The sequence below is a fragment of the Mya arenaria genome, chromosome 4 (genome assembly GCF_026914265.1).
Source record: "Mya arenaria isolate MELC-2E11 chromosome 4, ASM2691426v1".
NCBI lineage: Eukaryota > Metazoa > Mollusca > Bivalvia > Myida > Myidae > Mya > Mya arenaria.
The window spans coordinates 50032348-50055396 of NC_069125.1; the positions used below are offsets into that span (position 1 = coordinate 50032348).

At 37.6% G+C, this 23049-nt stretch overlaps 1 protein-coding gene across 1 annotated transcript in view; it reads right to left on the minus strand.

The window, feature by feature from the left end:
• Positions 1–23049, minus strand: part of LOC128230268 (MAM and LDL-receptor class A domain-containing protein 2-like) — a 97444-nt gene that overhangs the window by 21849 nt on the left and 52546 nt on the right. The window contains exons 102-148 of the mRNA XM_052942388.1: positions 22088–22205; positions 21493–21755; positions 20793–20898; positions 20189–20359; positions 19816–19953; positions 19429–19685; positions 18807–19035; positions 18230–18355; positions 17840–18106; positions 17348–17494; positions 16743–17087; positions 16358–16498; positions 15861–16117; positions 15415–15643; positions 14840–15102; positions 14534–14621; positions 14168–14284; positions 13734–13877; positions 13354–13479; positions 12525–12655; positions 12125–12209; positions 11849–11971; positions 10288–10437; positions 9826–9935; positions 9411–9575; positions 9066–9156; positions 8780–8929; positions 8419–8553; positions 7746–7877; positions 7417–7550; positions 7067–7184; positions 6692–6826; positions 6358–6514; positions 5999–6192; positions 5583–5720; positions 5144–5412; positions 4665–4893; positions 4412–4534; positions 4020–4147; positions 3577–3718; positions 3161–3319; positions 2668–2826; positions 1900–2024; positions 1544–1634; positions 994–1134; positions 502–758; positions 47–278 (exon numbers count right to left, since the gene is read on the minus strand). Coding sequence (XP_052798348.1) covers positions 47–278; positions 502–758; positions 994–1134; positions 1544–1634; positions 1900–2024; positions 2668–2826; positions 3161–3319; positions 3577–3718; positions 4020–4147; positions 4412–4534; positions 4665–4893; positions 5144–5412; positions 5583–5720; positions 5999–6192; positions 6358–6514; positions 6692–6826; positions 7067–7184; positions 7417–7550; positions 7746–7877; positions 8419–8553; positions 8780–8929; positions 9066–9156; positions 9411–9575; positions 9826–9935; positions 10288–10437; positions 11849–11971; positions 12125–12209; positions 12525–12655; positions 13354–13479; positions 13734–13877; positions 14168–14284; positions 14534–14621; positions 14840–15102; positions 15415–15643; positions 15861–16117; positions 16358–16498; positions 16743–17087; positions 17348–17494; positions 17840–18106; positions 18230–18355; positions 18807–19035; positions 19429–19685; positions 19816–19953; positions 20189–20359; positions 20793–20898; positions 21493–21755; positions 22088–22205 — 7735 coding nt within the window. The remainder of the gene's footprint in view (positions 1–46; positions 279–501; positions 759–993; positions 1135–1543; positions 1635–1899; positions 2025–2667; positions 2827–3160; positions 3320–3576; positions 3719–4019; positions 4148–4411; positions 4535–4664; positions 4894–5143; positions 5413–5582; positions 5721–5998; positions 6193–6357; positions 6515–6691; positions 6827–7066; positions 7185–7416; positions 7551–7745; positions 7878–8418; positions 8554–8779; positions 8930–9065; positions 9157–9410; positions 9576–9825; positions 9936–10287; positions 10438–11848; positions 11972–12124; positions 12210–12524; positions 12656–13353; positions 13480–13733; positions 13878–14167; positions 14285–14533; positions 14622–14839; positions 15103–15414; positions 15644–15860; positions 16118–16357; positions 16499–16742; positions 17088–17347; positions 17495–17839; positions 18107–18229; positions 18356–18806; positions 19036–19428; positions 19686–19815; positions 19954–20188; positions 20360–20792; positions 20899–21492; positions 21756–22087; positions 22206–23049) is intronic.

Below are 23049 nucleotides of genomic sequence, written 5' to 3' on the forward strand. Positions count from 1 at the left end.
ATAGGTAATGTTTATAAGCATTATACTTGCAAAACTAGCTATTTACCAGCATTGGTTGAAGTGGTGTGGTCAGCGGTTGGTCCAGTAGATCCACTGCTTGTTGCACCCTTGAAGCGTACAAAGTCAAAGTCATCAGTGGTGTGGTCATTGCTCCATGTGCAAAAGTCTGTCTCAAAATTGCATGAGCCTGCAGGCTGGCAGGCTCCGTCCTTGATGGCAATGTCATCAATGGCAATGTCCCCTGTCACTGAGGTTCCCTTCACACCTTCAAACACCATCTGGAAAAGTGAATAGTTTTTATATTAATCGACTTTCCTTTGTGACACTGCTTTCTTGCAAAACTTTCGATACAAGTTCCCTGAATTGACATTAGTACGCATAATTTAGTACCTCATTATACATGCAGGTATGCTGAACACTTTAATACAAATGCCTCTCCAACAAACTAATCCGAAGGGCACAAGTATGAAAATAACTATATATCTTTGTGCTTAAACATACCTGGAACGGTACATTGCTGTTGAGTGTGAGTTGGGCAGGTATCCATTGGGTTCCCTTCTCCCCCGAGGTGGTCCACACTGCTGGGCCCAGCCGACTCTGTTGCCTCTTGTACACATTCAATGTACCGATACCCCGTCCGTGCATGTGGTAGAAGAATGTCAAGCAGCGGCCTGATGTTGGCGGGTAAACAGGGCTTATAAGCCGAGCTTTGTCTCCTGTACGTCTTGGGGAAGAGGTCTCAATGTACATGTAGTAGCCTGGAAACATTGATTACAAAATGTGTTGTTAAACCTTCTTTTAGAATATGAACAAACCAAATAAAAAAATTTATAAGTTTTTTTAAGTATTGTAGTAAATCGATTTTCCTCTAAACAAAACCAAAACAAAACATTTTTTCATTTAAAAACGCCTAATACTTTAAACATCTTTAAGAATATCAAAGGATCAGAAATGTTCTTGTTAAAATGAGTTCACATTGGGTGTGTTTCTAACCATTCTTTGTTCCATATGTATGGTCTGATGGAGGTCCTGTGTTCTGACTGACAGTAGAGCCAAATGTTCTTGTCCAATCAAAAGTGTCCGTCTGGTCCTGGGTGTATCCACAGATGGTTGGGTTCTCAAAGTCACAGTCATCTGTGTTAGAGAGAGAGTCAGAAGTTAAAGACCTTTTAAACTCCTGGACAAAAGTGTAAAGCATACATGTATGTTGTGGTTTTCATTATTAATTGTTTTCATTTTTTTTTTACTATTGACCACACCTGCCTTTTTCACAATAGGGAGATTAACCAGGTAATGAAACTAGTTTATGCTATCTGCCTTTAACCAAAGGGCTTGTGGGTTTAAGTACCAACACTTGCACTTTCTCATGGCTTCTTAAAATGGACACTAGTAACTGGTTTAACCTAGGAAACCTATTAAAAACATAAGTTGATAAAATATGAACATTTCTCACGGTCAAGCTAAAAAAAGTTAATGTAAACTAAAATGTATCAATTTTTCTGATTAGGTTATGTTTGCAGGTTGTATCAAATATGTTACTCACCTGTAGGTGGGCATGGTCCATCATTCACTGTCACATCGTCAATGGCAATGTCTCCATGGTAACTCTTCCCAACAACACCCTCTATCACAAACTGTCAGAGAAAATATAATGTCATCAAGGATTTAGCTCTTTTCTTCCATAAGACTATTTGTAACCTGCATTCAAATTCAAAACCTAACAAATGGAAAGATTCATTTAAATCTTCACAAACTGAAGTGTAAGTGAAAACAACATTGTATATAAACATAACATCAATCCAAGTCTCAGCGCAAGGCAAATGTTTCCTCTTGTTTTAGTTTTATATCTGTGTTTAGCTGAGCCCTCCAATTCTGTATATTCAACTCTTCATGACCTACATTGACATTGACAGGTCCACTTGCAGCCGGTGTGAGTGTCTGGGGTGTGATGTAGACGTTGGCAAACTTCCACTTGTTGCCCTGGGTTCCAACCTTGCTCCACAGAATGCTGCCAAGAGCCGAACCTGAAAGAATCAGTAAGAATAAGATTTTCTGCATTGATAAATAAGCAATAACTCATATAAACTCTGCTAGTATCAAATTGCTTTATTGATACCTCAGTGATTATGTTTGAGTTAAGAGCTTGTTCCATAAATTGCTGCTGTCCTATTCAGACCATTTGGTGTCAGGTTCATTTGATGTTGCTATTTATAATTCTATATATTTTCTATCATTGAAACAAAGTGATGGACATTCTTTGTTAAGAAACTATTTCCATGCAATAAACAATAATGGACTAAGTGCAAATTTAAACCCCAGTCAATTCCTTGTCTATGTATTGTGTAAGGTACAAGATATTTTGGTAAACATGCTAAAGTTAGTATAAGAAAGCTAGCTATCAAGAACAATTATTATAGAGTCGAGAAGTGTTAAGTTCAAGACAGATCTTTGAAAAATGCCAAAAAAATGCATTGAAAAAACCCACATTACCAACCTGATCTAGGCTTAGTCTAGCTATGTATGGGTCGGTGAGTAGTCATAAGACATATGAATTCTTGTTACCGTAGTTCTTCTCCTTCCACTGACAACATGCACAACATTACGAAATTTAGATTGGTTTCATAGAATCTGTTTCACAATAATTGTTAAAAGAGGTATCAAACTAACCTTGTTTGGCGTAGATGTTGAGCTTGTAGATGTCTGAGCCATACATATGGTACCAGAATTTGAGACATTTGCCCCCAGTTGTCAGTGAAACAGACTGGCTGAGAATCCTGGCCGTATCATTGGGTCGGCGACCAGACGCCTCAATGTAGATGTAGTGACCTGGCAGGAATAGACAGTAGATTTATATTGCATCAATGAAGTGTGCCACACGTTCAAAACTTCTTCTGTCCTCATTGACCCGGTTTAAACATTACATTTTTTTTTTTTCCTTATCTCATTCAAAACCAACAATTTTGCTTTAAAATGGCAAATCATAATTTATACATCAAAATAACCAATTATAAAGTGTAAAAATTATGTTTGATTCCAGTTCCATTTGATTGTACATGTATATTGATTGTTATTTGCCTTAAAAGAATGAAAACACTTTTTCCAGAATATTTATCCAAAGAGAAACATTTTGATAGGTCTAAAAACTGCAAACCATGCCTACCATTATTGTTTTGGAGAGTATGGTCAGAAGTAGGGCCAGTGTTGAGGGATCCTGTGGTGCCTTGTTTCGGGGTCCAGTTGAACTGGTCAGTTGTGTCCTGACTCCATGTACATGTTGGCTGGCTGGTTGACTCAAAGTTACAGTCATACTGGGATGGAGCTACAATGTGAAAATGATGTTTATAAGTAATGGAATCCAAAACAAGTAAAAATACAATTTACAGCTATGTTTATTTTTATTTTTGTCTGTAACTACTAATAAGGGCAACAACAAATGACCTTGTTTGAAAATACTAACAAAGGTGTTTAGCACTGGCATTATTATTGAATTAAATTATTACATGAATCATACATCTAGTCTCATCAAAGTTTCATTGAGCTTCTTAACATCTGCTTATCATAGTTTAAGATACATACGGTAGGTTACAGTTGCCTGTGTACTGTATTGGATCGAGGAGAAGGTTGGGACAACGCCCGTGCACTGTCCTGGGGTGAATATCACATCGTCAATGGCGATGTCTCCCTGGATACCACTTCCAATATCTCCGTCAAATGTCACCTTGTTGAAATAAAAAAAGGCATGGTATATAAACCAAATGTGATTTTAACCTACAATTGTAATTTTGTTTACATGAAACAAGGTATAAACTCATATGGTTCATAACCACATGCCATGAGAAATTCTTCATAGAACTGTGATGAGTTAGTGACAATACAATCGTAAATATTGTTACTATAATAAGTCATGTAAAATCATAAATGTGTTTACTTAATGTCTCAGAACAGTGGTTATTTTTTTGTATATCCCAAATTATTGCAGTTAGCAGAAAGAGCGACCATGACTGTCTTTCCCGCCATACCTGCCAGTTCGTTGTGCTGTTGATGGTGACCTGCTGGTTTCTCCAACTGTTACCTTGGTTACCAGACACCTGCCACAGAAGTGATGAGTTCTTTGCTGTTGGCTGGTACAGACGCAGTGTGCCCACATCTATATGAGGGAAACACATAGATTAAGGTGCAGCACATGTTTTCCATGAATCAATTCAATGTTTTATTCTCTATTAATATACCATGTTATGTATTGAAATATGAATCAGGCAGCAGAAAACCAGGTCCAAGTAAAAAAAATTGGTTAACATTTCTGAGAATCTGAATCTGTCTTTTAGTTTGCCTTTTCTATCTAAAATAGAAAAAAAGAACATGGAATCAAAATTCTAGAACTTGAATATATCATAAATCATTTTAAACATACTCTGTCCATACATGAAGTACCAGAAGGACATGCATGTGGCTGTTGTTGGAGGAAAGTATTGACTGTAGATCCATGCTCGCTGACCCGCATTACGGCCCAATGCAGACACAAACATGTAGAAACCTGGAATTATAATTAGGGTTGAAAAGACCAAAACCAGCAAATTATGGAAAAGGATCTCAAAATTCAAATAATCTACAGAAGGTCTAATTTATATCAAAGGAAGTTTGCCCATAGTTTATTTTGGACTTACCGGCATCAGAGTTTGTAGTGTGGTCGACAGTTGGCCCTGTGCCAGAGGTCAGAGTTGACCCAGCGCTGCGTAGCCAATCAAAATTGTCAGCATTTGTATTTGTCCAACCACAAGTGTCCTGCTCAAAGTCACAGTTGCCAGGTGTTGGGCACTGACCAGGTAAGACTTTCACATCGTCAATGGCAATGTCTCCTTGGTAACCATTGCCAATGGTTCCTTCAAATGCCACCTAAAGTAGAAGAATTATTTTTTGACATTCTCACCATTCTGAAAATGAATGAATCTTCAGTAAATGATACAAAGGAAAAACTTCTCCAAGTAAAATACAGTGAAATCTTCTACTAGTAATGAAATACCAAATCATGTCTCAAATTAGCCTAAGATAATAATACTTCAAAATTTAATATAAAAATAATAACATTAACTTAAGACTTTCAATTCTGTTGTAATTCTGTACCATACTTGAATTAACTACTTACACTGAACTGTGGAGCCACTGGTCGGAGTGTTATGGCCCTGTAGAGCCAGAAGTTGACCTGGTTTCCTGTGCGAGTGAACACCTGGTTCTTGTTGCCATTATCGTTGAGGAACACGTTAAGCGAGCCAATGTTTGCACCATACATGTGGTACCAGAATGAGAGGCAGAATGTGCCCTTGGCTGGCGGGCTGTTCTGGAATGTTGGTGTAGTGATACGTGCCAAGTCGCCTTGACGACGGGGAGCTGATGCCTCAATGTACAAGTAGTAGCCTGCAATGTGTAAGGCATTTACATGATAAACTTCAATTTAAGACGTAATTTTTTTCTTTTTATTTCAGTTCATGCTTAAGCACTTTCAGATATACTCAATAGCATTTCCCAAATATCGGTTATAAAATATAACAAACTAACCACCCATTAAGCAAAACATCTTGACCTACCATACTGGCTGGCTGTAGTGTGGTCCACAGATGGTCCGGTGTTACTGGACTGGGTACCGTTACGTTGTCGCTGCCAGTCAAACTGGTCACTCTGGTCTTGAACCCAGCTGCATGTGTCAGCCTCAAAGTCACATGTTGCTGATGAAGAAATATGGAACATACATGTAGGATCAGACTTTGTAAGAAGGTATCCAAAAACTAAAACTCCTGTAAAATGATAATATATAAGCATTCTAGATGAATATAATTAAATGGATAAGTAGCAACTGCATGTTAACAAGATTGGATTTCGTTTAAATTTGTTAATGCTTAAGAACTCCTCCTTCCCCTGCAAAAAACAACAGCAATGAAATTAGCACCACATCACATCTAAGTTTTGTTCTCTTTTTAAGCTTTATAGAAGCAAGACCACTCACTTGGAGGTGGGCAGGCCTGGTTGGTGAGCGAGATGTCATCAAGGGCGATATCACCCTGCCAACTGTATCCCACAATTCCCTCAAACAGGATCTCATACTGAGCTGCGGGGTTGATGGTCCGCTGGGCCAGACGCCAGATATTACCTTGTGTCCTTGACCTTGACCAGATCATTGTCTGGTTACCTCCTTGTTGTCTGCAGACATAGAGGGAAACCATTGAAGGCATTATATTACATATTAGAATAAGTCTTTACAGTAAATCTATACATTTAAATCTGTTTAAATGTATTGAAGAAATAAACACATCTTTATACAATTTATAGCAATATAAAATCAAATCTCTTCAGAAAGTAACTGACCTGGTGTAGACATTTAGTGTGTTGACATGTGACCCAAACATGTGGTACCAGAAGGAGAGACACTGCTGGGAACCAGTTGGCTGCTGGATACCGGTGGACAGGACGGCTCGCTCACCTTGATGTCGTGGAGATGATGTCTCCATGTACACATAGTAGCCTGATTAAGATGGTTTTAAATTTAGTTGAATATAGCAATGTGAAATTAAGACATACAGACAGTTGTAATACGGTAAATAGCAATGGTGAAAAGTCAGGTATATGTAAAGAAATATACTAGCTGCCATTTTTATACATCGTTGTTATCACAACAGGAACATCCGAATTCAAATATTACCAGATCCTGTGGTATGGTCCCTGTCCGGCCCTGTGCCGACAGTTGGTGAAGAAATATTTGTGCGAGTCCAGTCAAAGTCATCAGTTGTTACTTGTCGGAAATTGCAGAAGCCAGACTCGAATGTGCAGTTTACAGCTGTGATTTAAACAGAAAATATATTAAAGCTATTCATTCATCAAGTTATCATTAGATTCAAAACTCTTTTTTCGAGTCAGTTTCACATAACTGATTTGTTTAAGATTCTTTCATTTTTTTTTAACATATATAACATTGCTAGAATGGTATAAACTATATAGCAATATAATGCTCACTTAGCGTATCCCAAGCTTTGTATTAGAGACAATTGTTTCTAAGAGTATGAAACTTTACACATACTTGAGTTTGTGTCAACAGAGAACCTGTTGCAGTTAATGAAGGTCACATCATCAATGGCCATGTCGGAGTTAGGGACACCAGTTAGGATGGAGCGGGTTGGTAGGGCCTCAAACTGAATCTGAAAGTATAAAAGAGGGAATATTGTTTTAGTTTTCAAACAACTACAATGTTCCTCATCAATTTCAAAGTGTTAAATTAACCGGATGTGTTATAGTTAAAACATTTGAGAAAAAGGAATTGTTTAAAGAAAATTGATATTTGTATTATTAGACAATCACGCAAATCAAATCAATGAAAATAATGTATACATTTGAAGTGGCTTATTAAATAACATATTTGTTATGGAATACCTTATATCCTGCCCTCAGCTGGCCTATGTCAACAGTGGCCTGGTGCCATCCATTACCCTGGTTACCAGTCATACTCCAGATATAGGTCTTGTCCGTGGACACATTTGCATTCTGCACCAACACTCGCATGTTGCCTGAAATCATTGTCAAAACATCATGAATTTTTTCATAAATTGGAAGCCCAAACACAAAGACATTCGAAATTGCATTTAATTACTCTAATGACCAGAAGGTGTCAGACATTTCAAACAATTAGTTTCAATGACAAACAGTGATTGTATACATCTCTATGGCTCTGTGTTCAAAGTATAGTTACATAGCCTCCTTACCTGCGTTGATACCGTACATGTGGTAGTAGAATTGCATCTGGCATGAGGGGCCGGTGGAGCCAAGGATGGGGGTCTCAATGTGGGCCCGGGAGTAGAACTGGCCTGAAGAGCCCTCAACCAGCAGGTAGTGACCTGTTGGCATGGTAATACAAAATATATAATTTTGTTGTAATTAAAACTTTGATTTAACACAAAAAACATTTTGGCATCATAAAAAAGGAAGGGGAAATATCAACTGTATTGGCACCATGCTTTAATTTCACAACATGTCTAATATAGACAGTATCAAGACTTACTCTAAGCTGGTTGTATGTTAGTTAAAACACTATCATAACCGACACAACTAACATGTTATACATGTCAAGAACATAGAATTAGAGATCAAGCGTCATATCAATTCCTTTCCTGGGACAGATATACACTATACCTGACATTGCATGGGTGTATTGATAGTCATATCATTAAAGTAAAAAGACCCACGACTATTTTTAAAAAAAGTGTGGAATGAAGAGAAAGAAAAATGCTATAATTGTCATTAGCATAATATCTAGTTGTATTGTTGAATGAAAGAAATCTAAATGAATACAATAGTTAATGATGTACATAAAACTCTGAGTACAATACATACAAAATTTACACCACAAACAAAATGAATGGTTTGTCTGTTTCAGACCTGCAGCAGTGGAGAGTGTGTGGTCAGTCTTGGGTCCCCCGGTTCCTGGGGAGGAGCCCTGGAAGATGTGGTAGTTGTAGCGGCCAGAACTCACATCATTCCATCCGCATGTCCCATTCTCAAAGTTGCATGTGCCTGAAAAATACAAAAGTTAATGTCAGACCCTTCAGAGCATGTATTAATATCTAAAATGAAACATAGTTCAAATGTAATTATGAACTAAAAATCACACCTCATAGATTAAGATGGATATTCTTCTCAAACTGGTTCTAGATGAGCAAGATATTGTTGTACGTAAAGTTTGAAATATAACTACTAGCAGTAAAATATTGAATATATAATAGTTCTAAGTCAAGCTTACCACAGTTTGTCTCATCTGAGCCGTCAGAGCAGTCTGGGTTAAAGTCACACAATTTGCTGGTGGGAACACAACCGCCCACCTTACACACAAAATAGCCCATACCACACGGGTTAGCAGTAGTCAAAACTGGTGTCCCAGTGGGAAGGGGCTCTGAAATATGTAAAATGGTCTATTAGTTTCATTAACATGCAGAAGCAACAAGATATACATTTTTTAGACAGATGTGTCCAATTTTGCTGAGACATTGCTTAAATGTAGCAAAGTCAATTAAATAAAGGTAACTTACGTGTAGATGGAATACACCCTGGTGTCATGGACAGGTCGTCTATGGCAATATCTCCTTGGTAACCATTTCCTACAACGCCTTCAATCACAACCTAAAATAATAGAACTTGCTTATGCTTGCAATTACGCTTAAGTACTGAACAAAGTCTACCTAATTACATAGTCAATGACAGCTAGGAGTTGTTATTGAAACTGGAAACATTTCACTACAAGCCAACATTTTTAAAGCAGGAAAAGCAATGGTGGTTGGCAGTAAATTGCACACAAAATAAAGGAAAATTTTGGTATGAGTATTTTTCCATACATGTATAGAATAATAGATGGTAATTATATTCCCTACACTCACCTGGAATGGCTGTTGTTCAAATATCTGTATGTCCACCCTCTCAAAGTAGTCCCCAACATTTCCCGATCTCTGCCAGATCTGCTTGAGCTGGCCCCCAGCTGAGTTGCGGGTGTACACATTCAGGGAACCAATAGTTGGGCCAAACATGTGGTAGAACATTCGAAGCTGGAAAGAGGATGGAAACTGTTTTTCCCTTGACAGACAGACTGAATATTTTACTCTCCTAAACTCAAACATGATTCCTTGACATTCACAAACACATGTTTACTTAATAAATATAAAAATAATTAGAAATCCACATAATACCCTTTCAGTCCTAAGTCTTTGATTTTTGTGGTGAAAACATATCTTAATCTCAAGGAATAAACAACAATACTATTGGAAACATTTAACTTCAGATATGAGATCACCGTACCACACACTGTTTGCCACTAGCAGTGGACACGGCCTGGAAGGATGGACTTAGTAGTCGGGCTCTGTCTCCACGCTTTCTAGGATTAGACGTCTCAATGTACATGTAGTGACCTGGTGGTAATATAACATATTATACTGATATATATACTGATTTGAAATGAGCACAATGTATAAATTATACAAGCATAGAACAAGAGTACCGTATCTTATTCTTGCACAAGTTAAATGTCAAAAGTTAAAACTTGTTGGCTTGAGCGTAGAGAAATATTGACCCTCAAGATATCGAGCCATGTCATCAAATTTTATATGAACATATAGTAAAAAAATCGGTCCTTTTAATCTGCTTCGAGCCAACAAGGATATCAAGGCTTGCGATATTGAGCCAATGAGTTTCGACTGTATTTAATTAATCAAGTACTACTTCTCACTGGAGCAAAGTGTACTTCATAGCTTATAGACTGACCTGAGGCGGTACCGGTGGTGTGGTCCCTGGATGGTCCAGTTCCCGCGGATACAGTCTTGTCTGAACCCCGTGTCCAGTCAAATTGGTCAGTTGAATCCTGGCTCCAGTCACAAAGGCTACTCTCAAAATCACACCGGCCATGGTAGGCAGCTGCAGGAACAAATTAATTGATTATAAATGATGTGATACTTTCTGGCATATTTTACAACTACTGGTAGTTTGACTTGGCAAGATGGTATAAGCAATCAACTAAAACAAGAGGCCCAAAAGGGCCTATGCTCTACTGGCATGGCTTTTGTGGTCATATCAATCCAGAGCATGTATGTATGGGTAAAAGGCAACAGACATATAGTTTATGTTTTGTGTTTGGGTTACCTGAAAACGTAGCACGTTCAACATCTGAGCCCAGAAAGTATTGTAAGCAGATTATTTGCATGAACTATTTTAATATGTGCCAAGTAAAAGTCATCTGACAAAAAAAAAAAATGCTTTCAAAACTGTACTCATAGTAAAATTTTCTGTAGTTTTAAAAGTTAAAAAAAGTTGGTCAAAAGGTCAAAGTCAAGGGCATCCTAGGACAACATTGATCAATTTGAACAAATATTCACAATCAATTGTGCTAAAATGGATGCACGAACACACAAAAAGATTTTCAAACCTTTCCAGATTTATGTTTACCAAACCTGTGAACCCTGGGTGTGGCCAGTAATGACACCAGGTGCATAACTTAAACATTCACAATCAATTTTGTTAAGATGAATGCGCAAACTACAGAACTTAAAGCTAAAAAATGGCCTTTGGGCTTTCAACAAGAACAAGGCAGAGTAATTCACAAAATCAACTGCAGAAGCAAAAAGCAAATTGTCTCTCAAAATCCTAGACTTGCAAATTGTCTCCCTTAACTCTAGACTTGAATTAACATATACATGTAAACTTGGCTAAAAATAGAATTCGCTCATGCAGACCTGGCTAAAAATAGAAAGCATTTCTTTAAAACTTTCATGGCCCATAATCTAGGCATTCATGGGCAGATCTTGATGGTTTTCGAAAGGAACCAAGCTCTAATGGATATCTAGATACTGTACAAGTTTCATCGAGATATAATCAAAACTGAAGACTGTATCGTGTTCACAACCAATTGTTTACACAATAGCATTTTTTTACACTATCAAGGGCCATAATCTAGGCATGCATGGGCGGATCTGGCTGGTTTTCGAAAGGAACCGAGCTCTAATGGATATCTAGATACTGTACAAGTTTCATCGAGATAAAATTAAAACTGAAGACTGTATCGTGTTCACAAGCAATTGTTTACAGACGCACGACCGCACGGACGCACGACCGCACGGATGCACATACTACGTACACATTACCATCGCATAAGCTCTTCTGGCCTTTGGCCAGTAGAGCTAAAAATGGTGATATTAATTTCTCAGAAATAATTTCTAAATAGCTTTTCAGTAAGGTTTTAATCAGCAAGCAAGCCCACATCTAGGATTAATCATTACCACTTACAAACTCACTGTTCTAATGATATTAACAATCATAAACTTATCCGTACAGCACTTGAGTTCATCAGTATTATCCCCGCAGTCATCAGTGAAGTCACAGACACTGGGCAGGGGCACGCATGCCCCACGACCACACTGGAACTGGGAGTTTGAACATCCGCCTGGCTGAACACCTGTGGGACGAAATGTAAAGGTCATGTTTTGCAGGTTTTTTTTCCCTTTTGCACTCATTTTGTTGCAATTTGAAATCAGGTAAGTATTATATCTTGCAAGTATTCAATGATAGCAAAATGGCATTGATATAATAAAGTTTATGATAAGCTTACTTGGAAAGTTGCAGTTGATGAGCTGAGTATCGTCGATGGCAATGTCGCCTGTCACACTGAATGAACGATGCCCTTGGAAGAGCAGCTTAAAAATACAAATTTCATATTCAATACCAAGCTGATTTTAACACAACAGCTTTAAATTTGATATTCATATTGATTTTTTTTTCTTAAATTGAATAACATGGTCATTAAGGAAGCATTAACAACATGCTATGAAAAATTTTCTAGCGATTTATGTTCCTTTCTTTGATCATGGATGCATGCTGTGTGTATGCCATTATCAGCAACTAAAACATTGTATGAAAAATTGTACAAGTAAATCTCATAATAAGTTTGAAATGTTTTCTATCAAGTTTCTCTTTTCCTTATCTTCAAGTCTATCCTTTTCTGTCTGTACCTGGAAAGGTTGGTTGATCCTGCCAATGTCAATTGTTGCTAGGGTCCAGCGGTTGCCAGGGGAGGAATGTTGTTCCCAGATGACCGTGTCCTTCATGTTCACACGCACTGCCACCTTCAGGTAACCTATACCTACACAATAACAGGAGGAATAGTTGTATAACTCAACATGCTGTAAAAACAAACAAGGTATTGGAGCTGCAGGAGGGAGTTCAGCAAGTCTTATATTATGTGATATCTTCAAGTTCATCTTTGAAAAAAAAAATGGTTTAAACCTCCAGACATTGTGAAGCTAATTGATGAATTATGGTGATCCACATTTACATCTGCCAACCAATTTAAATAGGGTTTGCCATGAAACCTTTTCATTTCAGGTTGTCAATGATGCTAGGTTGTCCGGTTAGCGCAGTGGTTAGTGCACTTGCTTCTCACCTAGGCGACACGGGTTTGATTCCCGGCTCGCGCACATGTGAGTTTGGTTCATGGTCACCAAGCCGGACAAGTGGGTTTTCTCCGGGTTCTCCAGTTTCCCCCACAACACAAGACCACACAATCTCGTAAAATCGGGCCAACGAGAGTGATTAATATAATGTAATAACTTGTTTCACAATCGTTGTAAAATAAATATGTTTAAACTAATGATGCTGGACAATCTAATCTTAGTTTTTTGCATTAATTAGAGTTTATAGTTACAAATTGAGGTCACAAAAAGCAAAATTTCTAGAAACTTCATTATATTTTTTTGTGAAAGTGGGTTACCGGGTAGTAATGTTTAAAATCAATTTAATCAAAAGGAAATCCCCCACCCCCCATCCCTTTATTTTATGTACCTCTGCCAAGCATATGGTAGTAGAACTGGATCTGACACGAGGAGCTACAGGCCTGTAGAGTAGGGCCGACCACCTGGGCAATAGTCCCAAACGTTCCCAAGGATCCATCAACAAACAGGTAGTGACCTGTAATATCACATAAATGTTCACCTCTCTGTTTCCCTGGTAAATTTAATGTAGGTATATTTGATGTATAGTCATAAACAGTTGAGGGATATCATTGTGTCACAATCATAGATCCATGTAATAAGAGTGCATTGAAATGAAATAACATATCTTAAATACCCAAATTATTTAATAATATTTCAAAATGAATTTTTCCATTTAAACAGCCATCACATCATTTTTTTGGCTAAAAGCAAGCTTAAGTGATACCATACCTCTTGTGGTACCAAGGGTGTGGTCAAAGTTCGGTCCCTTCCCCATGTTTGCTGTGGTGGATCCGTTGGAGCCCACAAGCCACTGCTGGGAGCCTGAACTGATGTCTGCCCACCCACAGGGGCCCTGTTCAAACTCACAATTTCCTGCAAGGGTAGAAATAGTGTGTGTGTGAATATTTCAGAATGAGATTCTACCATACGCCAGCTTTGACATATTTTATTTTTCTTTTAAGAACCACTTTTAACTGCCTACTACATACTTAATGCTAGTATAATGAAATATTTTTTTTTATTTGGCGAGGAGATCTAATTCTAATTTCAGCTGAACAGATCTCTACAAGTAAATGTCAAAATCTTTAATCATATGTACCAGCAAATAAAATAACATTCTGCAACTGTGCAGTAGCAAATTACAGAAAAAGTATGTAACTTACCACAGTTCATTTCATCCATGTCATTGGGACAGTCTGATTTAAAGTCACACTGCTGACTGGCATTAATCTTCGTATGGGCACTGTCCCCACAATCTATGGTCTTGTTGTTGAAGTTCACTACAGAAACAGGAACAAAGGCTATCAAAAACATACATGTATATTATGAATTTATAATGTCCAAATACTGGTAATTACTGCAATACCATTCTATCAGCCATTAAATGCCAATAAATATATACCAAGTGGCACAACCACATAAATGTATTAAAAAGTTTCTGATTTATTTTACATCACCCTTAAAATCAAAATGAACTGGTGATAAATCTATTATGCTCTATTCATGTTTATTCAGTACAACAATCTTACCAAGTTTACATGGGTACTGGCTAAGTTTGAAGTCATCAACGGCAATGTCACCAAGGTAACTACTTCCCACACTGGCCGTAACCACAATCTTAAACAACAGAGAACAAATGCCTTGGAGTTTATTTCTGTTTTTATTTAAAGCTGTTTCTAATGAAAGTCTCATAGGGAACATGTTGCTAGACTTTGCAACGATAATACTAAACTTCACAGCGTTTCATAATTAATATAATTGAAAGTGTACAAACAATCATTGCTCTTACATTAATAAGTACTATAAAACCATATACATCTGGTGCTATAACATACATGGAAGGTTGCTGGTGTGTTGGCAATGTCGACAGTAGCCTGTTTCCACACACTCCCTTGCTCACCACTAAGCCCCCAGAGTTTGGTCTGCCCAGGCGTGTTCTGCATCTCGTAGCTCACGTTGAGGGAGCCGACACTCGTTCCATGCATAAAGTACCAGAATGTGAAGCAATATGCTTGGTTGATGGGAACCTCCTGGGATTGGATTGATGCAGTGTCACCCTGCTTTCGGGGATTGCTCGTCTCGATATACAGGAAGTTGCCTGAGGGTAAAACGGTATAATTGATGTAAAAAGATTTTAAATGTTCTGTTAGGATATCAACCAAATAAAAATGTTTAAAAACAAGTCAAATACTGTATAATGAGTATGTGTCATGTATGTGTTAGATATTTTGTTCATATTTTTAGTTCAATATTGGTCGTGTGTAGCTAACAAGTCGTACTACAAAAACAACATATATTCCAATGCATTTATGCTACTTCTCTACCACATGGAATAATTATATTTCAATACCCAGCTTTAAAGTTGTAATGCTCTACAAGTAATCAAGGCAAAAACCAAATCATAACATACCTGCAGTTGTGCCGAGGGTGTGGTCCACACTAGGACCTGTGTTGGATGAGGGTGTGCCTCCACTCTTCCTGATCCAATCAAATGTGTCATTTGTACGCTCAATCCACCCACACAGGTCAGTTTCAAAGTCACATGTTCCAACCCCTGGGCAAGCGCCAGTGGTGAGGCTGACATCGTCTATTGCTATGTCACCTAGGTAACCATATCCTCGGATTCCTTCAAACACAACCTAAAATGGAAAGCAAGAAATTATTTTCGGGACATTTAAAATCAATGGGCAAAATGAAAGCATTTGTTCAATGACATTGAAATTTGGCAACTTTCTTTTTTTACTCATTTTTTAAACCGAATTGTATTTATTGCTGATATTTGATCACTGCCATAAAAGTGTTTTTTAATCAACATGACCCAAATCATACCCATAAATTATGTTAACAATTACAAACCTTGTACGGTGTAGCAGTTTGAACTGTGACCTGGGCCTTGCGCCACTGGTTGCCTTGGTTACCATAGAGGTTCCAGACAGCCTGGCCGAGGTTGCCATAAGAGCTGGTGTAAACATTAAGGGTGCCGATGTTTGTGCCATACATGTGGTAGTAGAACGCCAGGCACATGTTGTTGGAAGTTGGGTATGTCTTGCTCACCAGGCGAGCCTTGTCTCCCTGTTTCCTCGGGGCAGATGTCTCAATGTACATGTAGTGACCTACACACAAGTTGTCCATGGTAACAATTGTAAGATTATTTTTTTAAGATAATGTTTAAAAATATTCTTTTAAGCTATCTTCTTCTTAGAAGATCTTACATTTTTTGAGATAAAAGTGACAATAATTTTATATGAAACTACAAATCTCAATCATAACCCATCCTACTATTCTACTTTTCTTTTCATTACAACATAAAATATCTAACAAGATCTACAACACACATGGTGTGTATCCCTGACCTGCATTAGTGCCATAGGTGTGGTCTGCAGTAGGACCGGTGTTTGAGGTTCCAGTGCTTCCGGCCTTCCACGTCCAGTCAAAGTTGTCGTTTACTGCCTGCTGATACCCACAGATAGTCTGGTCCTCAAAGTCACATATAGCTGCAGGAAATGAAAGTAATTGGTTATAAACAGGTGTCCAAGGAAATTACATCTTTGATATCTGAATGTAATATTATTTAAGAAAATACAGGGCATAATTTTCTCCTTACTGATAAAACTTCTGAATTTTCAGATTGAAATTAAAAAGAATGCAACATAAATTGCACTTGGTATTAGCAATGCAAACCTAAGAGAAGCAGATAGTCTTTACAATAGCATGTCCACCCAAAGATCTAATACTCACTTGGAGGTGGGCAGGCACCATTTGTGATGGTGATGTCATCAAGAGCAATGTCTCCTTGGTAACCCTTGCCCTTGAGTGCTTCAAACACGATTTGGTTGTTAAGGAGACGATTAATCTCAATTTGGGCCGAGTGCCAGACATCGCCCTTGCTTCCTGACCTGGTCCAGAGAGCCCGACCAAGAGTCGATCCTTGTCTGTTGTACACGGAAAGGCGGTTTACATCGGAACCATACATATGGTACCAGAAGAGGACACAGGCAGGACCGTTTGTTGTAACTAATGGGCTGATGATCCGAGCGATATCATTTGGCTGGTGTTGGGATGTTTCGATGTAAATGTAATAACCTGAAACATAAACATAACAAATCTGAATAATTTCATGATGTAGTGAAAAAATATTATAACTATTTTTAATAAACACATGTTTTGTAAAGTCAGAACTATTTAAACAGAATAAATCAAGAATCTGAACTTGATCAATCGATAAAGAAATTACTTTCCAGAATTACTTTGATAGCGTGATCTCAAAATGAACACTAAAAAAAAATAAAAATGTAAATTATACCTTTCCCCTCCATGTATTCTTTGTTTGAAAATCTGCCTACCTGTAGAGCTCTGTGTGGTGTGGTCAAAGTGTGGGCCTGTGGTGCTGCTGGATGTAGAGCCCTTCATCCTCGTCCAGTCAAACTGGTCAGTCTGGTCCTGGTTCCAGCCACAGAAACCACTCTCAAATGTACACTGGGTCACTGGTGCTTTAATATGCAAGTAGTTCATGAGTTGCTTAATGATCATGACACAATTTAGAAATTTCATGTAAAAAAAAATATATTCTATAATGATGTGTAATTGTTTCCATAAATTACCCTGTGCCAGAAGAGCTTATCAGCCTTTAAAGTTCATATGCAAGCAGGTTCTTATTGCAATTAATTTAGGATTGATTTGTATTTTTTGTGCGCTGATGCAGTATGTGCGTTTTGTCATGACTTTTCAAATGTATGAAGCTCATTTGCTAACTGGTTCATGCAAAACAGACGTAAGTTTTTCTCAATGAAAAATACTAGGGCATTGTAAATATTGAACTGAATAATGACACATACTGGCAGTGGTGAGAGGAGCATTGGTGGTTGTCATGGTAACAGCCTGTCCTGCACAGGATCCGGAGTTGACGCTAATGTCGTCAATGGCCATGTCCCCATTATAGGTGTTTCCCCGCGTGCCCTCGAAGACAAGGAAGTATGTGGAGCGGTATGTGATGTCAGCCTGGCCAAGGATCCATCGGTCACCCTTGTTCCCAGTTGTGTTGAACAGGGTGACAAGGTTACCTGTGTTGCTGGAGTTTAGATACACGTTCAGCTGACCCACGCCTGGAAGATATTGTGTAAAGGTGATGACTGTGAAATGGAGAATAATTGCTAAATCTTAATATTGCTACCGGATAAAAAATTCTAATATTATGGGACTCATTAAGTGACTTATGCAAAACCCACCTCTGCCATACATGTTGTACCAGAAGGAGAGACACGAGCCTGTGGTTGGAGGAAGGGGGTCACTTCTCAGCCATGCCTTGTCACCCATCACCCTGGGGGCACTAGTCTCAATAAACATGTAGTAGCCTGGGAGTAAAAATATGGATTTATAGTGCACAAATTAAAATGGAACATTGCATACCTATTTAAATAAATAAAGACTCTGTACATATTATAATACCTATAATGAACATCATATAATTGTATTTGAGAAAATAACCAAAAACAATCATGGATTAGTTAAAAATTATGAACTTTGTTCATTCCATTTAATTAAACCATCACTCCCAAGAACCTTTATATTGGACAGCTCCCTTTGAGAAGTTTGTTTAACTTATAAGAAGCTAAAAAAGAGAAAAGTAACCTCTCCCTATATTTTTTTCTCCCATGGGTTAGGTGTATATTTAAATAGAAATGCCTTCCCATACAAAATAATTGTTCAACTAGATAGTGTAGGGAATTACAATGCTATTGTGCTTTAGTTTATAGCTTATGATTTTTTCCTGCATTATTTACATGTTTGATCGATACTACTGACCAGCAGGAGAGTTTGTGGTGTGGTCATTGCGTGGACCGGTCAGTGAGGACGGGGTGCCTCCTTTGTCACGGGTCCAGTCAAAGTTGTCCCCACCCACGTTTGTGTAGCCGCACAGTCCTTTCTCAAAGTCACATGATCCTGCTGCTGAACACGAGCCCAATGTGACCATGAAGTCATCAATGGCAATGTCACTGGTGAAGGATGTTCCTCGAATGCCTTCAAATACCAACTGTAGAAAAAGGTTAACAAAGATATAAATTTATGTGAATGCTAGATAACTATGCTTATATAGTTTATTCTAATTTATTTTAGCATGATTGTGAAGAATGCTGAAAGCTGTAATGAATCACTTTCCTTGGCAGAAACCAGTTCAGAGTCCTTTTTGAGAGGTCGTGAGAAAGTACCCCTAGACCACGCTCACCACTATGTTGCCAATTCAGCGTATGAAAGGTATATATGTGAATCATTAATTCAAGTATGACTACATCCATCTTCAATAAAAGGTTTTTAGTGTACACATCAATAACAAGAAAAAAATATCAAACTTGATTTTGCAAAACAAAAAGACTGTAGATAGCCATTATGGTGTTGAAGAGGGTTGTTTCTCTGGCAAAAAACTTACCTGGTATGATGTGCTGCTCTGGATGGAGACCTTGGCCATGATCCACTTGTTGCCCTTGTTACCAGACATAGTCCACACAGGACTGCCTCGCTGACCATTGGTCATTGTGTAGAGGTTCAATGTGCCCATGGAAGCTCCATACATGTGGTAGTAGAACTGGACGCAGTCCCCGGAGGTGGCTGGGTACTGGGGCGTGATGACGCGGGCCTTGTCGCCTGACTGACGGGGAGCTGATGCCTCAATGTACAGGTAGTGACCTATCAAAGAGCAAAGAAGAAAAACTGTGTTATACAATGCAGTGTACAAGTATCCTACTTATATTAAAAAGATGGGGGTTTTTAATAAAAATATCTAAGAACAAGACATTTCTACGAAAAGGTAACTGACCTTGCGAGGTACCATAGGTGTGGTCAGATGTTGGTCCAGTGCCTGAAGTTGTTGTTCGTTGAGTGTTTCTCGTCCAATCAAATGTGTCCGTCTTGTCCTGGGTCCATCCACACAGCCCATTCTCAAATGTGCAAGTCTCTGCAAAACATTTGTTTTTTATCATTTCAATGGGTGCATGAAAGGGCAATACACTCATAAAAGCTTATACATTATACATCTGTTTTTTTATTCATTGAATCTTACCATTTACAGTGAAATGTCTTCCAAATATGATATGAGTATGTGTAAAATGACCAGACCTTATATTGTGAAACAATACTGTAATTACTTTTCACAGTACAACTCCCGTTCATATGTAATAGAATATACTTACTGCTTGGTGTCACGGTGGTAGATCCATTGCATGGTACTGTGTCAAGGTTGATGTCGTCAATGGCTATATCTCCTTGGTAACCCCCGATGGTGGTGCCCTCCAGCATTATCTTGTAGTCAGTGAGACTGACCAGGTTGAAGCTGCCTTGCTGCCACTTGTTGCCCTGAGTGCCTGTTTTTGACCCAGTAATATAATATGACTGTGAAATGGTGTTATACTGTGGTCATTGCCATTCAAATTATGTATCAATCACAGTGAATGATATCCTAGAAAATGAAATCTCAGCCAATGAAAACATCGAAAATGAATTCTCAGCCAATGAAAGCAAAGTCAAAGAAATTACAGTCAATACCATTCATAATTCATATCCTGTATGGGACTGTTTAACATATACAATCATGCAGAGTTTAATGATAAAACAACTTTTTTGTAAGTTTATGGTGATATCCTTACAGCAAAATTTCTTTTTTGATTAAAAAATGATTTAAATCAGTTTTAATCCAATCAGAAGATAGGGAGCAATCTAAGTTGAAGAAAAAATAATACTTATATATGTATTATAAAGTAAGCATAATGCAAAAACTAATTTCAATCCAATTCATACCTGACTTTGTCCATTGTTTGATGGAGGCCCCATTAGAGATCGTGTATACACTGAGATTGCCGATAGAGTTCCCATACATGTGGTACCAGAACGAGAAACATGCACCCTGGAAAACAATCAGATGGGTTTTCAATCTCCTTGAAAAAATATATTTAGAACTTCCTAAAGGTATCGGATACAAAAATGGGTGATTTTTGAATGCTAGATGACCCCATTATATGTTGGTATTGTATGAATGAGTTTTGTGTGCAGAAAAAGAACATATAAAAAATGTACCAAAAATAATATAGCAAACAAATATTTTTAGCCTCCAAAGATTGCACAATAAAAAAAATGTCTTATTTCATTTGAAATAAAGAACAAAAACATAAATATTGTTATAATCTGCATCAAACAGCTTTCAAATAATATCAAAATTATATGGGGTCACCAGGTATCAAAATTTAACATAAAGGTTACTGGAGCTATCAAAAAAGTAGCTTATTTGTGGGTTGAATTCCCTAAATCTATGACATACCTTATGAAGGTACTCAAAAGACAAAAAAAACAGTATGTGTGTTCTGGTAACATCTTTCATCCATGGAAAATTAACTGAGATGCAATCTGTCAATCAACAATATTTTGTTTTAAACTTATTGGCTGATAAATAATGAAATCATGAAAATGAATAAGCAAATTGTTTTATACTATAGCTCTGTACCTGTGCTGATGTTGCCGACTGGATGGGTGTGAGGAGGTCTGCCTTGTCACCACGGCGATGAGCGCCTGAGGCCTCAATGTAAATGTAGGAGCCTGCGGTCTGCCCAGCACCCTGTCCAGAGGTACTTGTGTGGTCACCCATGGGTCCCGTACCTTGGCTGGAGGTGGAGCCTGATTGGCGGGTCCAGTCAAATGAATCAGTCTTGCTTTGGTTCCACTGGCAAAGGTCTTGATCAAAGTTGCATGACACTGTTGAGCTCTGGTCTGTAAATATCATCAACCATTCATTAAAATGTAGTAAATTCCCATTTTCATCTTGAAGTTGCATCAAATGGCTTATGCCATGACTTATTTTATATCTCTCAGTTAAAACACTTTTATCTTGGTAAACAAGCATAGATGTTGACAACAAGTCAAAATTATCCACCTTAGTCAGTAATCTCCAACTCTGATTATGCTTATAGTAATTTAAAAGATTAATCATTATTTTTTTTAAAATACAATAAAAATATTTTCAAATTCTGTTCCAACTCTTGGATAATTCAAGAGATGATACCAATCTAAATAACTTAAATCTAAACATAAAGGCCACCCACATCCGGAGTTAGTCTGTGAGCCGTCTGGAACTTGAGCACAGTCACCGTCAACAAGAGATGTGTCGTCAATGGCAATATCACCATGGTAACCATTTCCTCGGATACCCTCAATGATGATCTAGGTAAAGAAATACAAACATGTGCAAAGATGATTTATTTCTTGTTCAAGGCAATTCATAAAAACCAAATCTTAATCTTAAACATGACTTTACTTAAAATCATTGGCAGGCTTATGATATGCTTTAAAATCATAAATATTTGTGGGACATAAATTTTCATGGATTTTCTAATCCAAGATCAATTCAAGATCTGAAATCATACTGGCTATATAAAAGAGTATATATGTATCCTAATGAATATATATGGTCACGGTATATAACTTTTAAGTACCTAAATCATTGTTTATATTACTACTAATATGTTTTATATTATATATTACTTATCCTCAATGATAACAAATTTGAGACAATTAGTAGTACTTGTATGCAGATTTTTGTATGACATTGGCAGTCATTACAGAACATTAAAACAAGCTGATTATCAACCTCCTGTGCGTCACTTGAAAAACTTCCTGATTATGTAACCTCTTGTGTTTGAGCATCGCCACATGATTTTGCTTATTTGATCAAATATTTAAGCAATTATTTAATTAAATGCTCAATGGCTTCACGATTTTATATCCTTGATGTGGTGTATCTGTATTTTTGACCCTAGTTTTAATTGACATGGGTATCTTTGATAATTGAGATATTATCCTATTGAAGTGTCATAAATTGCATGATATATATGTTACCGAGCACAAGATCGGCGCATGGTAAATTTGCAAATGATTAGATCGCAGTTTTGATTTTTTTTTTTCAAAAAATGAAAATCCACAAATTTAAGTACCCACGAAATTATCCTTTTTCGTAAAACCATGAAGTTTCAAGCCCACGAATATAAATGATTTCACAGTTAAACAT